The 17,147-nt window shown below is 36.5% G+C and overlaps 1 protein-coding gene across 2 annotated transcripts in view; it reads right to left on the bottom strand.

Moving 5' to 3' along the window:
- Positions 1–17,147, bottom strand: part of PAPSS1 (3'-phosphoadenosine 5'-phosphosulfate synthase 1) — a 41,916-nt gene that overhangs the window by 9,611 nt on the left and 15,158 nt on the right. For both annotated transcript variants that reach the window (XM_057379078.1, XM_057379077.1), the window contains exons 6-11: positions 12,660–12,773; positions 10,650–10,761; positions 7,517–7,722; positions 5,284–5,419; positions 3,629–3,897; positions 1,007–1,236 (exon numbers count right to left, since the gene is read on the bottom strand). In XM_057379078.1, the coding sequence (XP_057235061.1) occupies positions 1,007–1,236; positions 3,629–3,897; positions 5,284–5,419; positions 7,517–7,722; positions 10,650–10,761; positions 12,660–12,773 (1,067 nt within the window). The remainder of the gene's footprint in view (positions 1–1,006; positions 1,237–3,628; positions 3,898–5,283; positions 5,420–7,516; positions 7,723–10,649; positions 10,762–12,659; positions 12,774–17,147) is intronic.

Below are 17,147 nucleotides of genomic sequence, written 5' to 3'. Positions count from 1 at the left end.
CAGGGTGAAAGAGTTGGAGTTGATAAGTGTGTAGAAGAGAAGGCTCTGGGGAGATTTCATAGAACCTTCCTGTACCTAAAGGAAGCTACAGGAGAGCTGGAGAGGGACTTTTTGCARGGGCATRTAGTGATAGGAGAAGGAGGAATGACTTTAAACTGAAAGAATGTAGGTTTAGATTAGATATTAGRAAGAAATTCATTCCTGTAAAGGTGGTGAGGCACTGGAACAGGTTGGTTGACCAGAGAAGTTTGCATTTCAGTACCAACTTCAACTGCAGTTTGATGTAAAATAAAAGTACATTTCAGTAACCTGAACAAAGAGGATTAAACTATGACAAGTCATCTTCCCAATATCATTAATTGTCACAAGAGCAACACATACACTAAGTTTTGGACTCCTATCCCACACAACGGAAAAATAACATTGGTATATGCATGGAGAAGGTGAAATGAACTGTGCTGTAATTGGATTAAAAAAAAAAGAAACCATACAGGTGAAAACCCCGGGACACAGAATATTCTTAGGGCATCATTTTGCATTATTACTAACAGAGAAAATAGCTRTTTTTCACCCCATCTTGTCCACTTTCTTCTCCATGCTGCACACTSTCATTGTTTCTCTTCTCTCCAATCTGATGCACACCTGACACCTGAGAAGCTTATTTTGAAAGACAAAGCAGCAGAAAACTAATATTACCATTATAATAAATAGTAATATCTTTCTCTGGATTTGCCTATCTGTGCCACTATGTTCCAGAATCAGAGAAACCTCAGTACCTGAGGAGTCTTCATGTGGCAACTAAAGTTAGATCAGGTAGATGCACTGTGAACCAAATCATTCTGAAATCAAGCTACATTTGTCTAAAAGCTACATTGATCTAAAACCACATCTAAACGCTGCCATATTTGAGCAATATGAATTTAATTGCAAACAACTTTTTTTAATGTGGGCAGGGGTAAGAGGCAGTTATTGCTCAAAACGTTCTTAAAATGAAAATACCACTTACTGATCAGAGTCATAATAATCCATGCACTTCTTTTTTTTATTATAAGCTGCAACCCTGAAGGGTACAATTTCCAGTGCTCGGAGGCCTGGAGCCATTGTCAGCACTTTGGCTCCATGGGTTGGCTCATAGAGATCTTTCCCAGTGTCAGGGTGTGGCATCCCTGCTGGATCTCGCCCTACAATGTAGAAGTTAGCTCCTGCRACCATCCGTGATCTGCAGTGCCACTGAACCTACAAGAGAGACAGGAAAATGGTTAAGAGAAGAAAATGATGAAAAATGCAACCCTCAAAATGGGCATGCACTCTGTAATTACCACGTTTTTCTCAATCAGATGTGAGATTTTACTATAATAAAGAAATAATTATTTTGATCCCCATTAAACTTTCAGCTAAAATGCACTATTCCCATTTTGTTTGTACAGTGGTGCTCCAAAAGTTACTTCTGCACAACCTACACATTCAGAAAGAAAAATCACACACGCTCAGCATTTTCAACTTGTACATGTGGCAAGGATGTGGTTCAAAGCAGAACTAGCACTTAGTCTGCATGAACATTAAGACATAAAGGACAAAAACTAGATACACACAGCACATGAATGCTTGTAATAGGCTTTCGGAGCACTGACTATTTATGGCATTTTTAACTTTTTTTTTTATAGTTCAGTTACTACTGAAGGTAGTAATTAATTTTTATATGCATTATTTTCAATACAAGATTTAACTACTATACAGGAAAGCTAAAATAACTATTATTTTACTTTAGGTGAATAATGATGACACCACTTCAGAAAATGTCAATGTGCTCTCATACTGGGAATTTTCCCCTTAAAGCACTCACATAAAATCTATATAGCTTAGTATGTGCATCACCRAGAAGAGCTTGGCTCCATCCTCTGGTCACCCTCCTTTCAGATACTGATAGACAYTGATGAGTTCCCCTCTCTGTTGTGWCTTCTCGAYGCTGAACAGGCCCAGTTCCCTCAGCCTTTCCTYCTAAGAGATGCTCCAGYCCCCTCATAAGAGATGCTCCTTGTGGCCCCTGCTGGACCTGCTCCAGGAGCTCCCGGTCTCTYCTGTGCTGAGGAGCCTAGAACTGGACACAGCACTCCAGATGTGCCTCACCAAGGCTGAATAAAGGGGCAGGAACACCTCCCTTGACCTCCTGGCAATGSTCTTCCTAATGCATCCCAGGATACCATCAACCTTCTTGGCCACCRGGGCACACTGCTCTTGTCTATTTCTRTACAACCACACTACTTCAGAATATATTTACTTTCCTAAGCAGTGGATTTATTGCATTTTGATATAGCTTTGCATTATATAACTGTTTCTTTTCTTTCAAGGCACTTATCAGGATGTTAAAAATACAAAAAAATGCTAAATTAATGTTTATGAAACTTGTCCATTAAGAGTTTTACAGACTGGAAGGCCACATGCACCTTGTAGATAACCCTATTACCAGCTGCTTGTTGTTCTGTAAAGCACTTGTGCTGTACAAATAGATCTAGTACCAATGACTTTTAAATAAACTAGGGAAAATAATTGAAGAAAGAATCTCTTTTATTACTTGAACAAACATTACTGTCAGATCGTACTCTGAGGTCACTGGAAATGCCATATAGGTAAGGAGAAAAACTTTCCCCTGTTCAGAATAGGGATTGTGGATTTTGTTTCTCCTCACACATACAAGAATGAGGTAGAAGATAATCTGTTAATTCTCACAAAAGGCCTGTATGGAACAGCAGGACATTCCCTACAGTAACTYACACATACGCCTCAACTAGATCTGGACTGCAGTTTTTTCTCTGCACTGAAAGGCAGTGCAAGCTCTATTTGATCAGTCAACTGGCCAGCAACAAACAAGTGTCATCAGTCTGATTTAACTTAACTATTAAGATCTCCTATTTATTGGAAAAGCTACCTCAGAGCCTGGTCAGAAGTGAGTCACTTCTGTGACTCAAGGTGGAGGGAAGATGAGAGAGGAAAAAAAAAAGGAATAAGATGGAGAATCAATATCCCCTAGAGGAACTGCCCTCAAATGAGAACATTTATTCTTTCTGCTGCTTCCCACAAACCTCTAGGGACTCCAACCCAAGACTCGCTCCTAAATAAAGTGTTGCCAAAGAATTATTTCATACAAAAGCCTTGAAACAATTCTTCTGAATTAAGTTTGCCAAAAAATAGACTGTTTCTTTCTTAATATGTGTATAGTCCTCCAACCTACAATCTTTTTGCTTAACAGTCATAAAACTTAAGTGTCTTAATATTTGGGGCAACTATCTGGTATGTTAACAGTTCTTATAATTCCTTCTGAAAAAGACTGTAAAAAAGGAGGAAGGATTAATTTATTATCATATCCTTGTAACTGTAAAGAAAGGAATCTAAAACCCAGTATTTTCTCCCACCATTTCCAGCAAAACCCTCCAATATAGAAGGTTCTTCATAAGGGAATGTTTTGGTTGGTAATAGAGACTTGATAATCTGCTTTTGCAAGGAAAATTAGTCTTCTCTCTCTCTCTATTAAAACAACCCAACACACAAACATCAGACACAGCACAAAATACTTCAGTGCACTATCAAAAGGGGTTTGTTTTGTTTTGCTTTAAACTCTTGCTGTATTTACCTCAGTTGGTCCTGCATACATCATGGGGGAAGGGAATATAGCTACCACTGTTGTTTCTGGATTCAGGATCCCCTCCTCCAGCACAGCAGCGTGCTGCTTCATGCGCCACATGAGAGGAACATCATCCTCCTTTGTCCAGCCTCCAAGTGGGTGCAAGAGTAAAACTGGGCGTCGGTAGCCACGTTCCAAAAGTTGCTTATGAGTATCCTGCATTAAAAGAGCGTGGCCATTGTGCACCGGGTTGCGTAACTGGAATGCAAAGACAGCATCTGTGGAAGAAAACAAGACAAAAGATATAAGGAGAGCAAGTTATTTGATCAGGAGTTTTACAGAAAAATCTTCAGTACATGCTTTCCTCTCAACTCTATTAAAAGGGCATAAGAGCCATCACAGGTCATTAAAGAATTAGGAATTATTACAAAATAATTGTACTTAATAAGCAAAACTAATAAAAAACAACCATACTAAAAAAAATCAGCTTCTGTAAMTTCTGAATTTTCTGCAGAATTACTTTGTTTTCTCTAATAGCTAAAATCTTCTATTTGGATTTTTCACTTGCATAAGTATATTGTATTCTAAGAGGAAATCAAACTCTGCTACCTGTCTTAAAGGCTGAGTATATCATCAAGAGAACAAATGGACCTGTTTGCAACAAAACTAATAAAAGGGGATTTAATGTTCCTTACTAAGTTTCCTTCACCTTAGTTTAGTAGATTTTACACATGGTAAGAGCAAAGTAAGACTAACTGCCATTCCAGAATATTACAAACTCTTCAATGAAAATGCCACAACCAGGATTTCTCTCTTCTGCAAATTCAGATGAACTAAAGTACCCTGCAAGACAGCAAAATCACTGTAACTGAGAGGTCTTCCAATATGGAACCAATGAAATCTAGAGAACAGGTTTTTTTTTTTCAGATATTTTTCGGATATTATGGATGTGTTTGTTTGGAGGTTAGCTGAAAGACTCAGACCCCAGACCTACAGATCCTGGATATGTTGACCACAAAGAACCAAGACAGAAGCTCAGGACCAATTGCGGTTTGCATTCTTGATGTTAATCTCTCTCCTCACATTTACAAGTGCAGCTGCCTGCCAGTCACTGCCACAGTGAAAGCTGCATGTTTGTTTTCTACTTTTTGGTATTCCTCAACCTCTTACTTACCTGCCTAACAAACTACTTTTCTGAGAAAAACTGTTTTGTTTCTTGAACAGAAAATAAACTTGGCCCCAGCCTACTTGCACTACTTTCATCAGCCTTGCTGCCCAGAARCAGCATGGAACAGATGTAAAAATAGCAGAGCATGAAAGCTCAGCATTCAACCATATCTCCATAGTTTTAGCCAAACATGATAGTATTTAAATCACATTTTACCACATTTTAAMATTATATTTTCTTACATCAGTGACATGTCTAGAGTGCATGGAAAGACAAAATTCAGAACCTCAGGCCTTACTAGCTTCTCTTATGTATTTAGGTGATCCAATGTCTGGGATCATAAATGTTACTACTATTAAAAGCAAAGAATGCCACCTACAAGAGCATGCAAAGTTTATCAAAGCAATCATCCTTGAAACAATGCAGCCTAAGTGGTGGCAGCAGACATTTCTATTAGCTTCTGCAGCAAGAAAGAAAGCAAGAAAAATTTACTCACCAGCATTCATTTCCTTGAATTTCTGCCTTAGTTCAGCTGGAGTAAGGCGGTATTGATCAAGTCCATCATTCCAATAAATACGATCAAGGACCTGTAGATCTCCACCTACAAGCCAGTTCCCTTGTTCCATAACCATCTAAGAAAAAGAAAGGAAAATCCCTGTCARGATTAGTTATCAGCTTCTCCTCAGCATCTAGAGCATTGCAATGGGGCACACCTTCACCAAGGAATGTGTTCCAAGTTAAATTTATTTGGCAGTCGTAAGAAAGCATCAATGTTAAAAAAATGAAAAAATTTCACTGGAACGTAGTCYAGACGTGTCATACCATGATGTAAGAGAAATGCACAAACCTTCAGTAGGCATATGCCTTTCTTTCTAAATTGAGATAATAGAAATGCAAATAGCCAATATTCTAACCAACACTGCATGACAAAGATARTGTCTGGAAAGCCTTGTATATTAAAGTTTACTTAGTTATATAGTACACATTAATACATATTTTAATTAGAACATTTAAAAAAWTTAATTACAATATATTAATACAATGAAGTTCCACACTTCATAATTATTGGTCAAAGCAAATTCCTTTGCAGTATCACTCTCTAGTTTACAAGATTCTGGTCAGCAATAAAGTAACAAACAAAACAGTTCTGATGAACTACTCATTCACTTTAATCTATGAATAAAATAAAAATCTTTGARATAGAATATCTTTTGGATTTGTTTCATGGTAGCAGTTTATCCAAGTAACAGATGTTGGACAGTCACTACACTTCTTTTTATATCTTTAAATATCAGCTCACCCATTATCAAAAAATAATTACGACAAGCTGCTTAATGTGCTCTACAAATGGTYATACTCTGAAATTCTTATTTTCTAAGATTGCATTTTCTTTTAAAGATGAAATCATAAAATGCTTTCAGGTTTCATACACATTTCTGATAACTTTTTTAGCCTCATACAATTTAGAGAAGACAACAAATGTCAATATAACAGAAGACACTACATAYTAAACCCAAAAATCAAGATGTGAAAATTAAGTGTGAAATTTTYAATTTATTTTTGCTTTGACCTGCTGGTACTAAATCATGCCACAGTAACCACCCCCTTCCKGAAGAAAATGCCAGACTTTGACATATTACCAAGATGGATGCAAAGTGTAATAATGATGCGAAGATGAGAAACCGCCGCACTACAGAAACTCTYGAGTACCCCGATATTTCTGATTAATTAAGAAGGGCCACCAAATTCACATGCTTTTATATTACTACTATACACCCCAGTACAGGCATAAGAACATAGCTCCTCATCTTCTACATAAGAAGTCTTTCAAATTTTGTCTGCATGAGATTTTCTTAGAATTCATTAAATCCATGTTAAGCTTTTGATAAAGGGGCAATCTGATGTTCAACATCATAGAACACATCAAGGGCTTTGAAAATCTTGTATCAGTCATACTGATACTTGTACAATACTTCAAAGGCTTTCCCTTTTCAAGAGCAAGCTCATAATTTGAGGTTTGTTTGATTTCTCTTTATCTAGTTTTAAGACATACCTCAAACAAAAAAAAACCACTACAGAAACAAATGGGGAAATAAACATATTTTGGCTCTGCAGAGCTAAGATGCAACATTTGTATCAGGTTGCATAACCCAACACAGCACTGTGATGAGTATGTTACAATTAGAACATTTCAGTATGACATAYACAAGGCCAAGATAATATAACAAACACAGCAGATGGGAAATTACTCCCCAGAGGGTTAAATGATGAACTYCCCAGGAACAGGGCCAGTTTCAAAAACATCTAAAGCAGGCAGGTCTCACGTGCTCCACATGCAGGCAGAAAAGAAGTTTTCTATCCTTCACAATGCATATATCCACTGACTAAGGAGCTTTGATGATCCATCTGGTGACATAGAGGGATGTGCTTCCACGGCATACTGGAGGGCAAGGTTTCCTCTTCTGTAGCACAGATTCTACAGTATATTCTAAATTCCTTTCATATAATTCCTTTCATATGTACATATTGATATTAGATTTTCACACTACGTACAGACTATTCAATGGCCACATAGAAAAAAATTACCTTTGTTTCTTCTCAGATAATTTAATTAGTTTCAAAGTAGTTTTTTGACAAAATAAATCAGTCACAGACATGGACTTCACTTAATTTGTAGCTCCATAACAGCACAGCGAATAGGACTAGATTTTCAACTTTTAAACACACACCTTGATGTAGGGATGTTCCTTGCATGTCGTTCCCCATTGCCTAGCACAGCGTTCCTCTTTCCTGTGCTCGTAGAATTCGGGATTACGGAGAATGGCAACGCGGCGACCTTCATACACCAGTGCAATTGCTGTACATCCATCGAGCCTTTCTTTGTCTTCTTGAGTAGCTGTTAGCACTATAGGCACTGACAGATTAATAACTCCCCCTGCAAAGGGAAAAAAATGTCCTTTATCCTTACTAACAGTCATCAATGTTCTTATGAAAATCTACCTAATTAACAGATTGCTTTTAAGGCTGCAAGTGTTTTACATGACAGGTATTTGAAGGACTTCTTTTAATAGGGACTAAAGCAACTTTTAGAATGAACTCATGCTTCCATAARATACATGTGCTATAAAATTGAGCAAACACTGAGGTTTGAGAAAGAGTGAACACATTACTGAAAATAGCAAGTACTTAGAGCTGCACAYAAATATTTAAACTGCGAGACTACTTTTTGGGAATCTCAAATTAATACCTTTCTGAAGAATCTATATAGAAAGTAGAAATACACAAATAACATCTTAAAATGGATCACCTAAAAATATTAGGCAAGATTGCTATCAGAGTGGATAATCAATAAAAAGGAAATAGGATTCTCAGTAGACATCCTTTTGGCCCCTAAGAAAAAGGTCAATGCAATTGGAGCAGACAAAAGTACCCAAGCAGTTTACACACATAATTCAACTATTTCAAAAGGTGACTTTTGTTGTTTACTTAAACTGTATTCAGATTCAAGCAYCTACCTTCCAGAAAAAAACTGCTGAGTCATGCAAACATTTTGCTCAGTTTGTTCAGCTGGAAGTTTACCAGCTACTTTACTTCTAAAACTAAGCCAATGTAGCTGAATTTTAAGGTTATGTGTGGTCCTAATTTTTAAGCCTCTACTTCACTGCCAGATGCTGGAAGTCTTGTTTTTCTTAACTACAAGAGTGAGATTTGAAAAATCCAGCAGAGTAAATATCCTAAGTCTTCTACAAAGGCTTGGATTCTAATAAGCATATGCTTCAGTGCAGATCTTTTGGGTGGCCTCCAGGAAAAAAGTCATGGACCCTTTAAAGTCAATAAAGGTTTTGGCATTTGCCAAGACTCTAAAATAAGGCTAATTTTGCTATTATTTAAGCAATAAATTTTTATTAAGAAATTCATTTTCTTAGGAAATTAAAAATTATAAAGCTGGATGAAAATTTTAAGAGAAAAATAGATTCCCMCTTCTTTCATAATGCAAAATGTATAATGCATGCTGTGCATCTCCTACGTTCAGTCTTGACCCAGAGTTATTTTCAAAGCAACTAGTTTATAAAATTGAGTTTGGTAGCAGTCAGAGAGTGGTTTGACACCCTGAAATTGGTAATTTTAAAAACCATTTTGCTTTGCAAACAAATAAATATTTCAAACTATGAAGAGATCTCAAACCTGCTGATTATTAGAATTTTATCCATGGCCATGCTATCTTCTACATTTTTCTTCAGCCCCTGCACAAATAAACTGAGGCAAGGTAGTGAAGCAAGTGTGTTAAATCACAGATGAGTGTCAGGATAAGACAACTTAATCCTTAAAGGGAGATTATCAACACACCTGCACTGATCTCCATAGCTTAGAAGTCAGTCAGTATGAACACTGCATTTAAAGCCCAAAGAATGAGATGCACTGCAGATAATAAACCATTCTTTCTTCAGAATCAAAGCCCTGCAAAATGACTGCTGGTGTAAGATCCAGAACTAGCATATTAAGCGAGGATGAAAATTTCAGGATGTTGTTTTGACTTAACTGTTGCTATTGGTGCAAGTAGCAATGCAGCTTTAAGGCAATCATATTTTTCTAAAAATATTTTCACATGTGAGTGTTGTATAGATATCTACAAAGAGGAAATCAGTAATAAGAAATCTAGGGGAACATGACTGCTTTGTTCAAACTTAGGACTGAAAAACTGTTTCCATCAATAAGTTGTTATTTTTCATTACTCTTATTTTTTGTAGCATAGATGAGATACTCAAAACAAYTGCAAAAGAAATTTTAAAAATTGTTATATTGTTATATCTGAAAGACTCACCTATATAAGGTCTTAAACACCTTATAAAAATTCTAATTTATGAAAAGTACAGGACAAAACTAGGATCTACAAGCTATTTTAGCAGTTGAATGCATTGTCTGTCATCTGCACAGTACTCTTCACCTGGATGGATGTACACAAGGCAAATGGAATGAAAACAAAACTAGCAATTCAAAATAATACTGCAAATTTAAGATACTCCAAAATAACAGGATGGCATTATGCTACCTAGGATAGCACCCGAGAGACTTAGAGAAAACGGAATTAGGAAATACAAGAAGGACAACAGATGTCTGTATCATAGGACTGAAAGACAAGAGACTCCTTTTTGTTCTGCTATTTGGTCTCTTGCAAGAGAAGACTAATGCAAAATGAAGTGTGGAGATGGGAAAAAGGCTGGAGTAAAACAGAGTCTTCAAAGAAGAATAAATGAAAACTGACAGAGGATCACAACCAGTTTCTCCAAAATCTGAGGATGCTATGACTTATTCACTACCTTAACTAAGTGATATTCATTTAAATCATCACAGGATAATTACTAATTCATGGTAATTCAATTACATGAGACAATAGTTCATACTCAAGCCACATACTCAAATTCTGATTTCACACTTGCAACAGCTCCAGCACCCRTTAGTTTGTCATCTTTTCCTTCATTACTAATACGGAGCAAATCTTTTGGTACATAGAGCTAAGCAGCATATAATTGCAATTCCAAAATCTAAAATCAATTTCTTCAAAACAAATTAGAAGTGTGCATTTTAGAATTAAACTTTTTTTCAAAAATTACAACATTTGAAAAAGATAGAATTTGTAAAGGCAAAAAGACAAAATATTCAAATCCTAATATGATGGTAGGTATCAAAAGAATAAACTCAAGTTTAAAATTGGCTATTATAATATTCTATTCTCTTATCACAGACTCAAGTTGTGCACAAGCCTGATGTGTTACCACACCACCACTAAGAAGCAAAGCGTCAAAAATATTTTAGAAGTAGGATTAGTTTGCTCAGTTTTACAAATGGTGTGTTTTACCCTACCATCAAGGAGACAGTCAAAGTGAAGGCACTGGAGGTATTCTCTCTCTCTCATAAAGCCATTCAGGGGTGTTGCCCAACCTTCTGCTAGCACTTGTACCCACTGCATATCCACCTTGTAAARAAATGAAGAAATAGACTTAGAGCAGATAAAAGCTGCTGCTTAACTACCGGCATCAAGTTTTAATCACAGTAGATCATGATTTAATTCTAAAATGCAGGACAGTATAAATGGAAAATTTCTTAATACTACTGTTTCAATCACAAATAATTCAAAGTTTCTACAAGTAAGGAAAAAAGAACAACTTGTTTCACACTTCATATTTTTGGCTATTTTCCAGTTTTTACACTGGATCAAATTTCCATGTGTTAAAAGAGCCAAAACAACAAACACACAACAAACTTTATTTGCAAATCTTGATAAAGTTCATCTTAACAAAATTAGAGAATCCCATTTACCTTTATTTAACAAAACAAGATAACCAAGATGTTAAAAAGAAAATAAAAGAAAAAACAACAGAATAACACACACAAATACCASAAAAAATACCAGAATTATCGGTGTAAATATTGAGAGTTCTAATCTTAAAACAAATGAGAAATCTTTTTTCTTTTATCAGCTAGTGAGACAATCCAGAAGTAAAATTCTCTCTGGACTACTACTTATTTTGGTATGAGATATCAGTTTACACAGAATTTCCTTCCTTAGCACTCAGTCACACTGTGACTTGGTGTGTGGCCTCTGTTACTTCTGTGTGTGCATTACTAAGACTAGGTTGTTTTTGACAAGGACAGGCTTTGCTCGTGCAAGTGTCTCTTGTGCAAAGAGCATGACTAATTTTTATTTTACTGTTTMATTTATACTGAGGCAAGTACAAWACACAGTTTCTTCCCAAGCTTACAYTATATACTTGTTTGRTATTTAACAAGCCACTGGWTGGGGGTRGAGGAARAAATKATTTGTTTCTCTAGRYAGGGAGCAATTTAGAATGGAACATTACAGCAATTTAATAATGATGAACTTTAAGTACTCCTCAACAAAGCAATGAATAGCTTTATACAGMCATACGTGAAAAGGAATTAGTTAAAAGTGGTGAAAGAAAGTATTAATATTCATTGCTAGTAGAAGATCAGGCAAATTTTGAAACTATTTAATTTAGTCACCCCAATCCTTCAAAGTCTACTCATCACAGATGCTGAACTGGGAGCTTAGTCAGCTCCTAGATCAWATGCATAGCTTTAAGTTCTAGTAATAGTGTAAAAAAGCCACTGAAAAAAACTCATGCATTGTATCTGTGTTTAGGCTTAGTTCTTCAGAAAAATGAATGAAGTAGAACAGAAACACAGACAGAAGCAGCCTTATCTAATTGATCTGAGTTGAAAAACAATGCATTTAACCAAAATAAGAACAGGATTAATCATGCTGATCCAGGTTTTTCCACATTGTCTCTGCTGGAAACCAGAAAAGTAGTACGAGTATGCTGTTATCAGAAAACAAAGAAACAAAGTAGATCTGATCATATCTTTGCAACTGCTTGAGCTTGGTGTATCTATATAAAAGTTTACTGTTGTTCAGATGAAGTTTACAAACAAGAAGAATCAAGAAGTAGTAACCGATTTCCCCCATATTTCTAGGCAATTACAATTCAAAATAAAATGTTTTCTGTAAGTCAACTAAAAAAAAAATTCTCATACAAGACATTCCAGGCATGGTTTAATCCATGGATGTGGAGGGACTGTGGGAGGAAATCACTGTAAATTTAATCTCCAAGCTAGGGATAAACTAAGTAAAACTATACCAGACACTATTCATGAAATTATGAAGAGTCAATTATCTCTGGTAAGCAAACAAAGAAAACACAGATGCTGTGCTTTCTCTCAAGGAAAGAGGGAGACAGCATATCAAGCTGTATTCTGTAACCAGTACAGGTATTTCAACTACGTTTACTTACACTAAGCAACGGATCAGACTGTCTTTCAGTTTCAGCAATGAGACTCCTGAACGCACAATACCTTATTTATTTCCAAGGTTAACAGAGACTCCGCATCAGTTTTGGCCAACTGTAGTTTGTTTTCTGGCACATAAAGTTCTTTCACCTCATAAGAAGCATCCACTGGTACAATGTCCTGTATAAAATGAATAAACAGAAGTTAATGTTTGCTCAGAATGCCTCTTGGGCATAGAACACACATCAAGAAGTAAAATTCTAATGTTGCACTACACAGTAGCAAGAGTTTATTCATTATGCAATTTTTACTCATTTAAAAGCCAGCACTGTTGCAAGATCATGACATATTGCTAGTTACTCAAACCAGCAGATTGCCTCAAGTGAAGCATTCTAACAAGAGATTTTTTCTAGACCTAAAGTAACCCATATTACATTTACTAGTAAATATTTAACTACTGAATAGACTGAAGTTTTTATGACTTATTAATGCCTACGTTATTTACAGCAGAAATGAAGACTCTATGCTTTTACACATGCTGAAGCAGTATAAAAATATTTAGAGACTGATCATTTATAAATTTAAGTCATTCACTATACAAGATACGCAAGAAATGATAACATGAAGGTTAAAATAAAAGCTCATTCTCTACCGAAAAGTTATACAGAAGTACAAATTAAATGTATTTCCTACAGCTAATGACCTAACACCAGTATTTTCATCTATACACTCTTAGAATATTTAAATGTGATATAATCTATGACATTTGCGGATATATATGCAATGAACTGAAATCTAGCTCTATAACCAACATCAATTTTTTATTTTAAAAAAAATGCCGTTTTCCTACATGTGTATTAAAAAAGATATTCTCACTCCACAATGCTCAAAACTCAAGACCTTAAACTTTTTAGAAGATATCAACACAAAAATAAAAATATAATTAAAAAAAATAGAGGAGGTCATCATGATAAAACTGCAGAATCTCCTCCAACAAAAAATGGTGTAATATGTCAGGTGTAATATGTCAAAATTCAGTCAAATGTTACAGGGATGTTCAGTAGCAAAAAATCAGTGAAAAGAGGCTGACTGTTCTTTTTATAACACATCTTTTAGTGTTTGAGAAACCTTTGTAAAGTAGTGCTTTACTTTTTGAGAAAAAAAGCTCACCCTTACAGCAAAGTATACACAGAATCACAACAATAAATAAATTATCTTTACTTTTCCAGTATATGTAGGCCAGAATAAATAGGTATGCTTGTAGAGAACACCAAGTTAGCTCAGGAATTTTAATGCATTTTTTAGACCTTAGGCACTACCTCCATGGAAAGTGAAATAAAGGCAGCAGAATGCTGACAAGTGAAAGATAAAATGACTATGGGAGTAAAAAGATGTGATGAGTGTCACTGGCTGTTGCATAATTTATTACCTGAACGACACATCAAAAGAAGACAAATTAAACTAGCATTTAGAAACGGTGTTTTTAAGGAAAAGCTTGGTCCATTACATATCAGGCATTGTTTTGGAAGCTTTTATTACATCCTAAGTTGAGCAAAACCTGCCTTTTGTTTTCTCTGCCTGAGCAGCAGCAGTACAGCCCAGGAGAGCAGCAGCASACTCCTGCCACAGCAACAAGCCCAGAATCAAATGCAGATATTGCCTCCTGTAAGGAACACTATAATGATGGTGTGCACATTATGCTGCTTCACAGAAGATTTCCCTCTGGACCCTAGCTCATTACCAGACTAGGATGTCCTAATTTTATGAACCAATAATAGCTTAAAATAAACATGCCTATTAAAGAGACCTCTTCAAGTGTTATCCTGGTTTTAGTGTCCCACTAACAGGCAAAACAAAGGTTTCACAGTGCAGTTTCTCTCAACAACCTACTTCATGATACAAATGTAAACAGCTSGAAGCCAGGTCTAGAAATATTGAGTCTGACATTTAGAGAACTCACAGTATTAGTAAACCTAGACTCATTTGCACACATGAAAGTGGTACTTAAAACAACAACTTAGATTAAAAAATAACCAACAACAAAACAACAAAACCATCAACAAAAGGAATTAATGCATCTTTAAAATGCATGAATTTTAGGAATTAGGAAAATGTTAGGCTAGCAAGCCATCTAGTGACCATTTGAAGGCATCAATATTACTCAAAAGCTTAATTCTACCAAAGGACAAGCTACAGAATATTCCTCAATATTTCTTATTTCTCAGTGCATTCATATAAAAATGGCCAAATAATAAAACAGATGCTCTATGGGAATGTGCCTCCTCACACTGGGGTAGTGGGCTCTTTGCTGATGCTGATTGCCTCTGGAGATCATCTAGTTCAGCCTCCTGCTCAAAACTGGTCCCACTACAGCAGGCTGCTCCGGACCTTGGCCAACCAAGCATTTAATATCTCTAAGGGGAGAGCATCCACTAACACTCATCGTATTCTAATAATTGATCATCCTTATAGAGAAAATGTTTTTTCCCCCTATGTTTTAAACTCCTGTAATTTCATCTCATGTCTGCTGCCCTTCATCCTACCCTTGTGCAACTCTAAGAAAAGAGTTCACCAGTCTTCCCTATAACCTCCCATTTGGATGACAGAGCAACAAGAACTCTAGCCTTCTCTTCTCCACCTCCCCTCAGCGTCTCCCTGTGCATGTGCAGTGACATACTGCAGCCTCTGACCATATTGGTGACTCACAGACTCAACTCACAGAAGCACATCAATGTCTGTTTTCCTCTGGGTGAAGAAGGGCACAAACCTGGACAAAGYATCCAGATACAGTCTTACAAATGCAACATAAAATTGCAGAATTGCTTCTCTCAAGCTKCTGGCTATGTTCTTATTATTCAGAGTAGAGTATGCAGATAGTATTCTCTGCAGCCCAGGCACATGTTTTCATAATGCTGACAAATGTTTTTAGAGTGCTGAACAATTTATTTCATAGAATCATAGAAGCACAGAATGGTTGGGGTTGGCAGGAACCTTAAGGATCACCTAGTACCAACCCCTTGCCACGGGCAGGGTCACCTTCCACAGGACCAGGTTGATCAGAGCCCCATCCAACTTGGCCTTCAACACCTCCAGGGATGAGGCATACAAGCTTCTCTGGGCAACTTGCTCCAGTGTTTCACCAGGCTCAAAGGAATTAATTTCTTCCTAATATCTATTCTAAACTACCTTCTGTCAGCTTAAAGCCTTGTCCTATTCCTAAATACCCTTATAAAAAGTCCTTCTTCAGCCTTCTTATAAACCCTCTTGTTCAAACTACAGGAAATCTACAGGAATTATCTTCTCAAGGTAGCACTGCATTAATATGGTCTAAGGACATGATGTGCCTTGTCTTGATTTCATTGAGATAAGCARTCACTAAAATATCTTGCCATTCATGATACTTTTACCTTTAAAGAAAGGAAAAAAGTGCTAAATGTGCCTTAAACAAAGGTGACTGTGCTAAGAGCCAACAGTCAGTACTGTGTACCAATGCACGACTTGAGGGATCACTATTTTGGCACATGTGRCACTGGTTTCTACAACTATGAAACACACTGAATAGTTCTGAGCAGAAGACATAGGGACCTCACAGTCAGGAACTGACACCTCCCATAGGTAGGACTCCTACACAGCTCTCYTTTTTTCTTTCAAAAAAATATTCAGATGGGGATTCAAAATCTAGAATTAACTTATAGTTTTCTGCCCTATCTTATCTCCTAAGCAACCCTGAGCAACCAGTCATCCATGAGGTGTTTTCCTTAAAATGTCAATACAAGAGACTAAATCTCTCCAGAGTTGTACTTACACAGAGAGTTAAAATAAACTCCTTGAAGGCTACATGATGAGGTCTTTTGCTTGTTTTAACTTCAACACTTGGTGGAGCTTTGCTCAAACTAAATTATAGTTATGTTTATAACCTAAATTTCCAGTGCAACCAACTCACATAAAAAATCATGAGTAATTGTCTGAAAGAGTATCTCAATTAAAAAAAATAGTTGTCTGGAATGTCATCCACTACCCACTGACTATAGAAAAAAATGTAAGGAAGTACATTTCTTGTACATGAGGATTAGTAAATTCTGGGGGTATGGTTTCWAGAGGATAAAGCCATTGTTYGGCTSCCTTCACTTTTAGTGTTGAGTTGGRAGGTTTTTTGTCTGTTTGTTTTCCATGTGGGGTTCGCTGGGAGTGTTTTTTTTAGGTTGGGTAGTGAACCGAATCCACTTATCAGGCAACAAGAGAAGACCCGGAGACTTCAAAAGGGATGGTGTAGATTGCARGCATGAACAAGGAAAGAGACCTACCTTTTCAGAAGCTATGAACCATAAACTCAACTCAGCCATGTCAAGAAGATCAGCTTCCTGAACCAGTCATTAAACAATTGCAGGACCACTTTTACTAGTGCAAGAAAAACAGTGGAAACAAAGGAAAGCAGACACAAGCACAGCAGCCCCTATTTAAGTGAGATCAAATCACTGTATAAGTGCACCCCTGTCTCTTCATATCTGCAGTATAATTTGTACACTATGGAGACAACGTAAAAAAATTCAGACT

This window comes from Malurus melanocephalus, unplaced genomic scaffold (genome assembly GCF_030028575.1).
Source record: "Malurus melanocephalus ecotype Western Australia unplaced genomic scaffold, MMel_1.1 scaffold_386, whole genome shotgun sequence".
Taxonomy (NCBI): domain Eukaryota; kingdom Metazoa; phylum Chordata; class Aves; order Passeriformes; family Maluridae; genus Malurus; species Malurus melanocephalus.
Note: the sequence above shows the minus strand (reverse complement) of the source record. Positions and strands in the feature narration are given on the sequence as shown.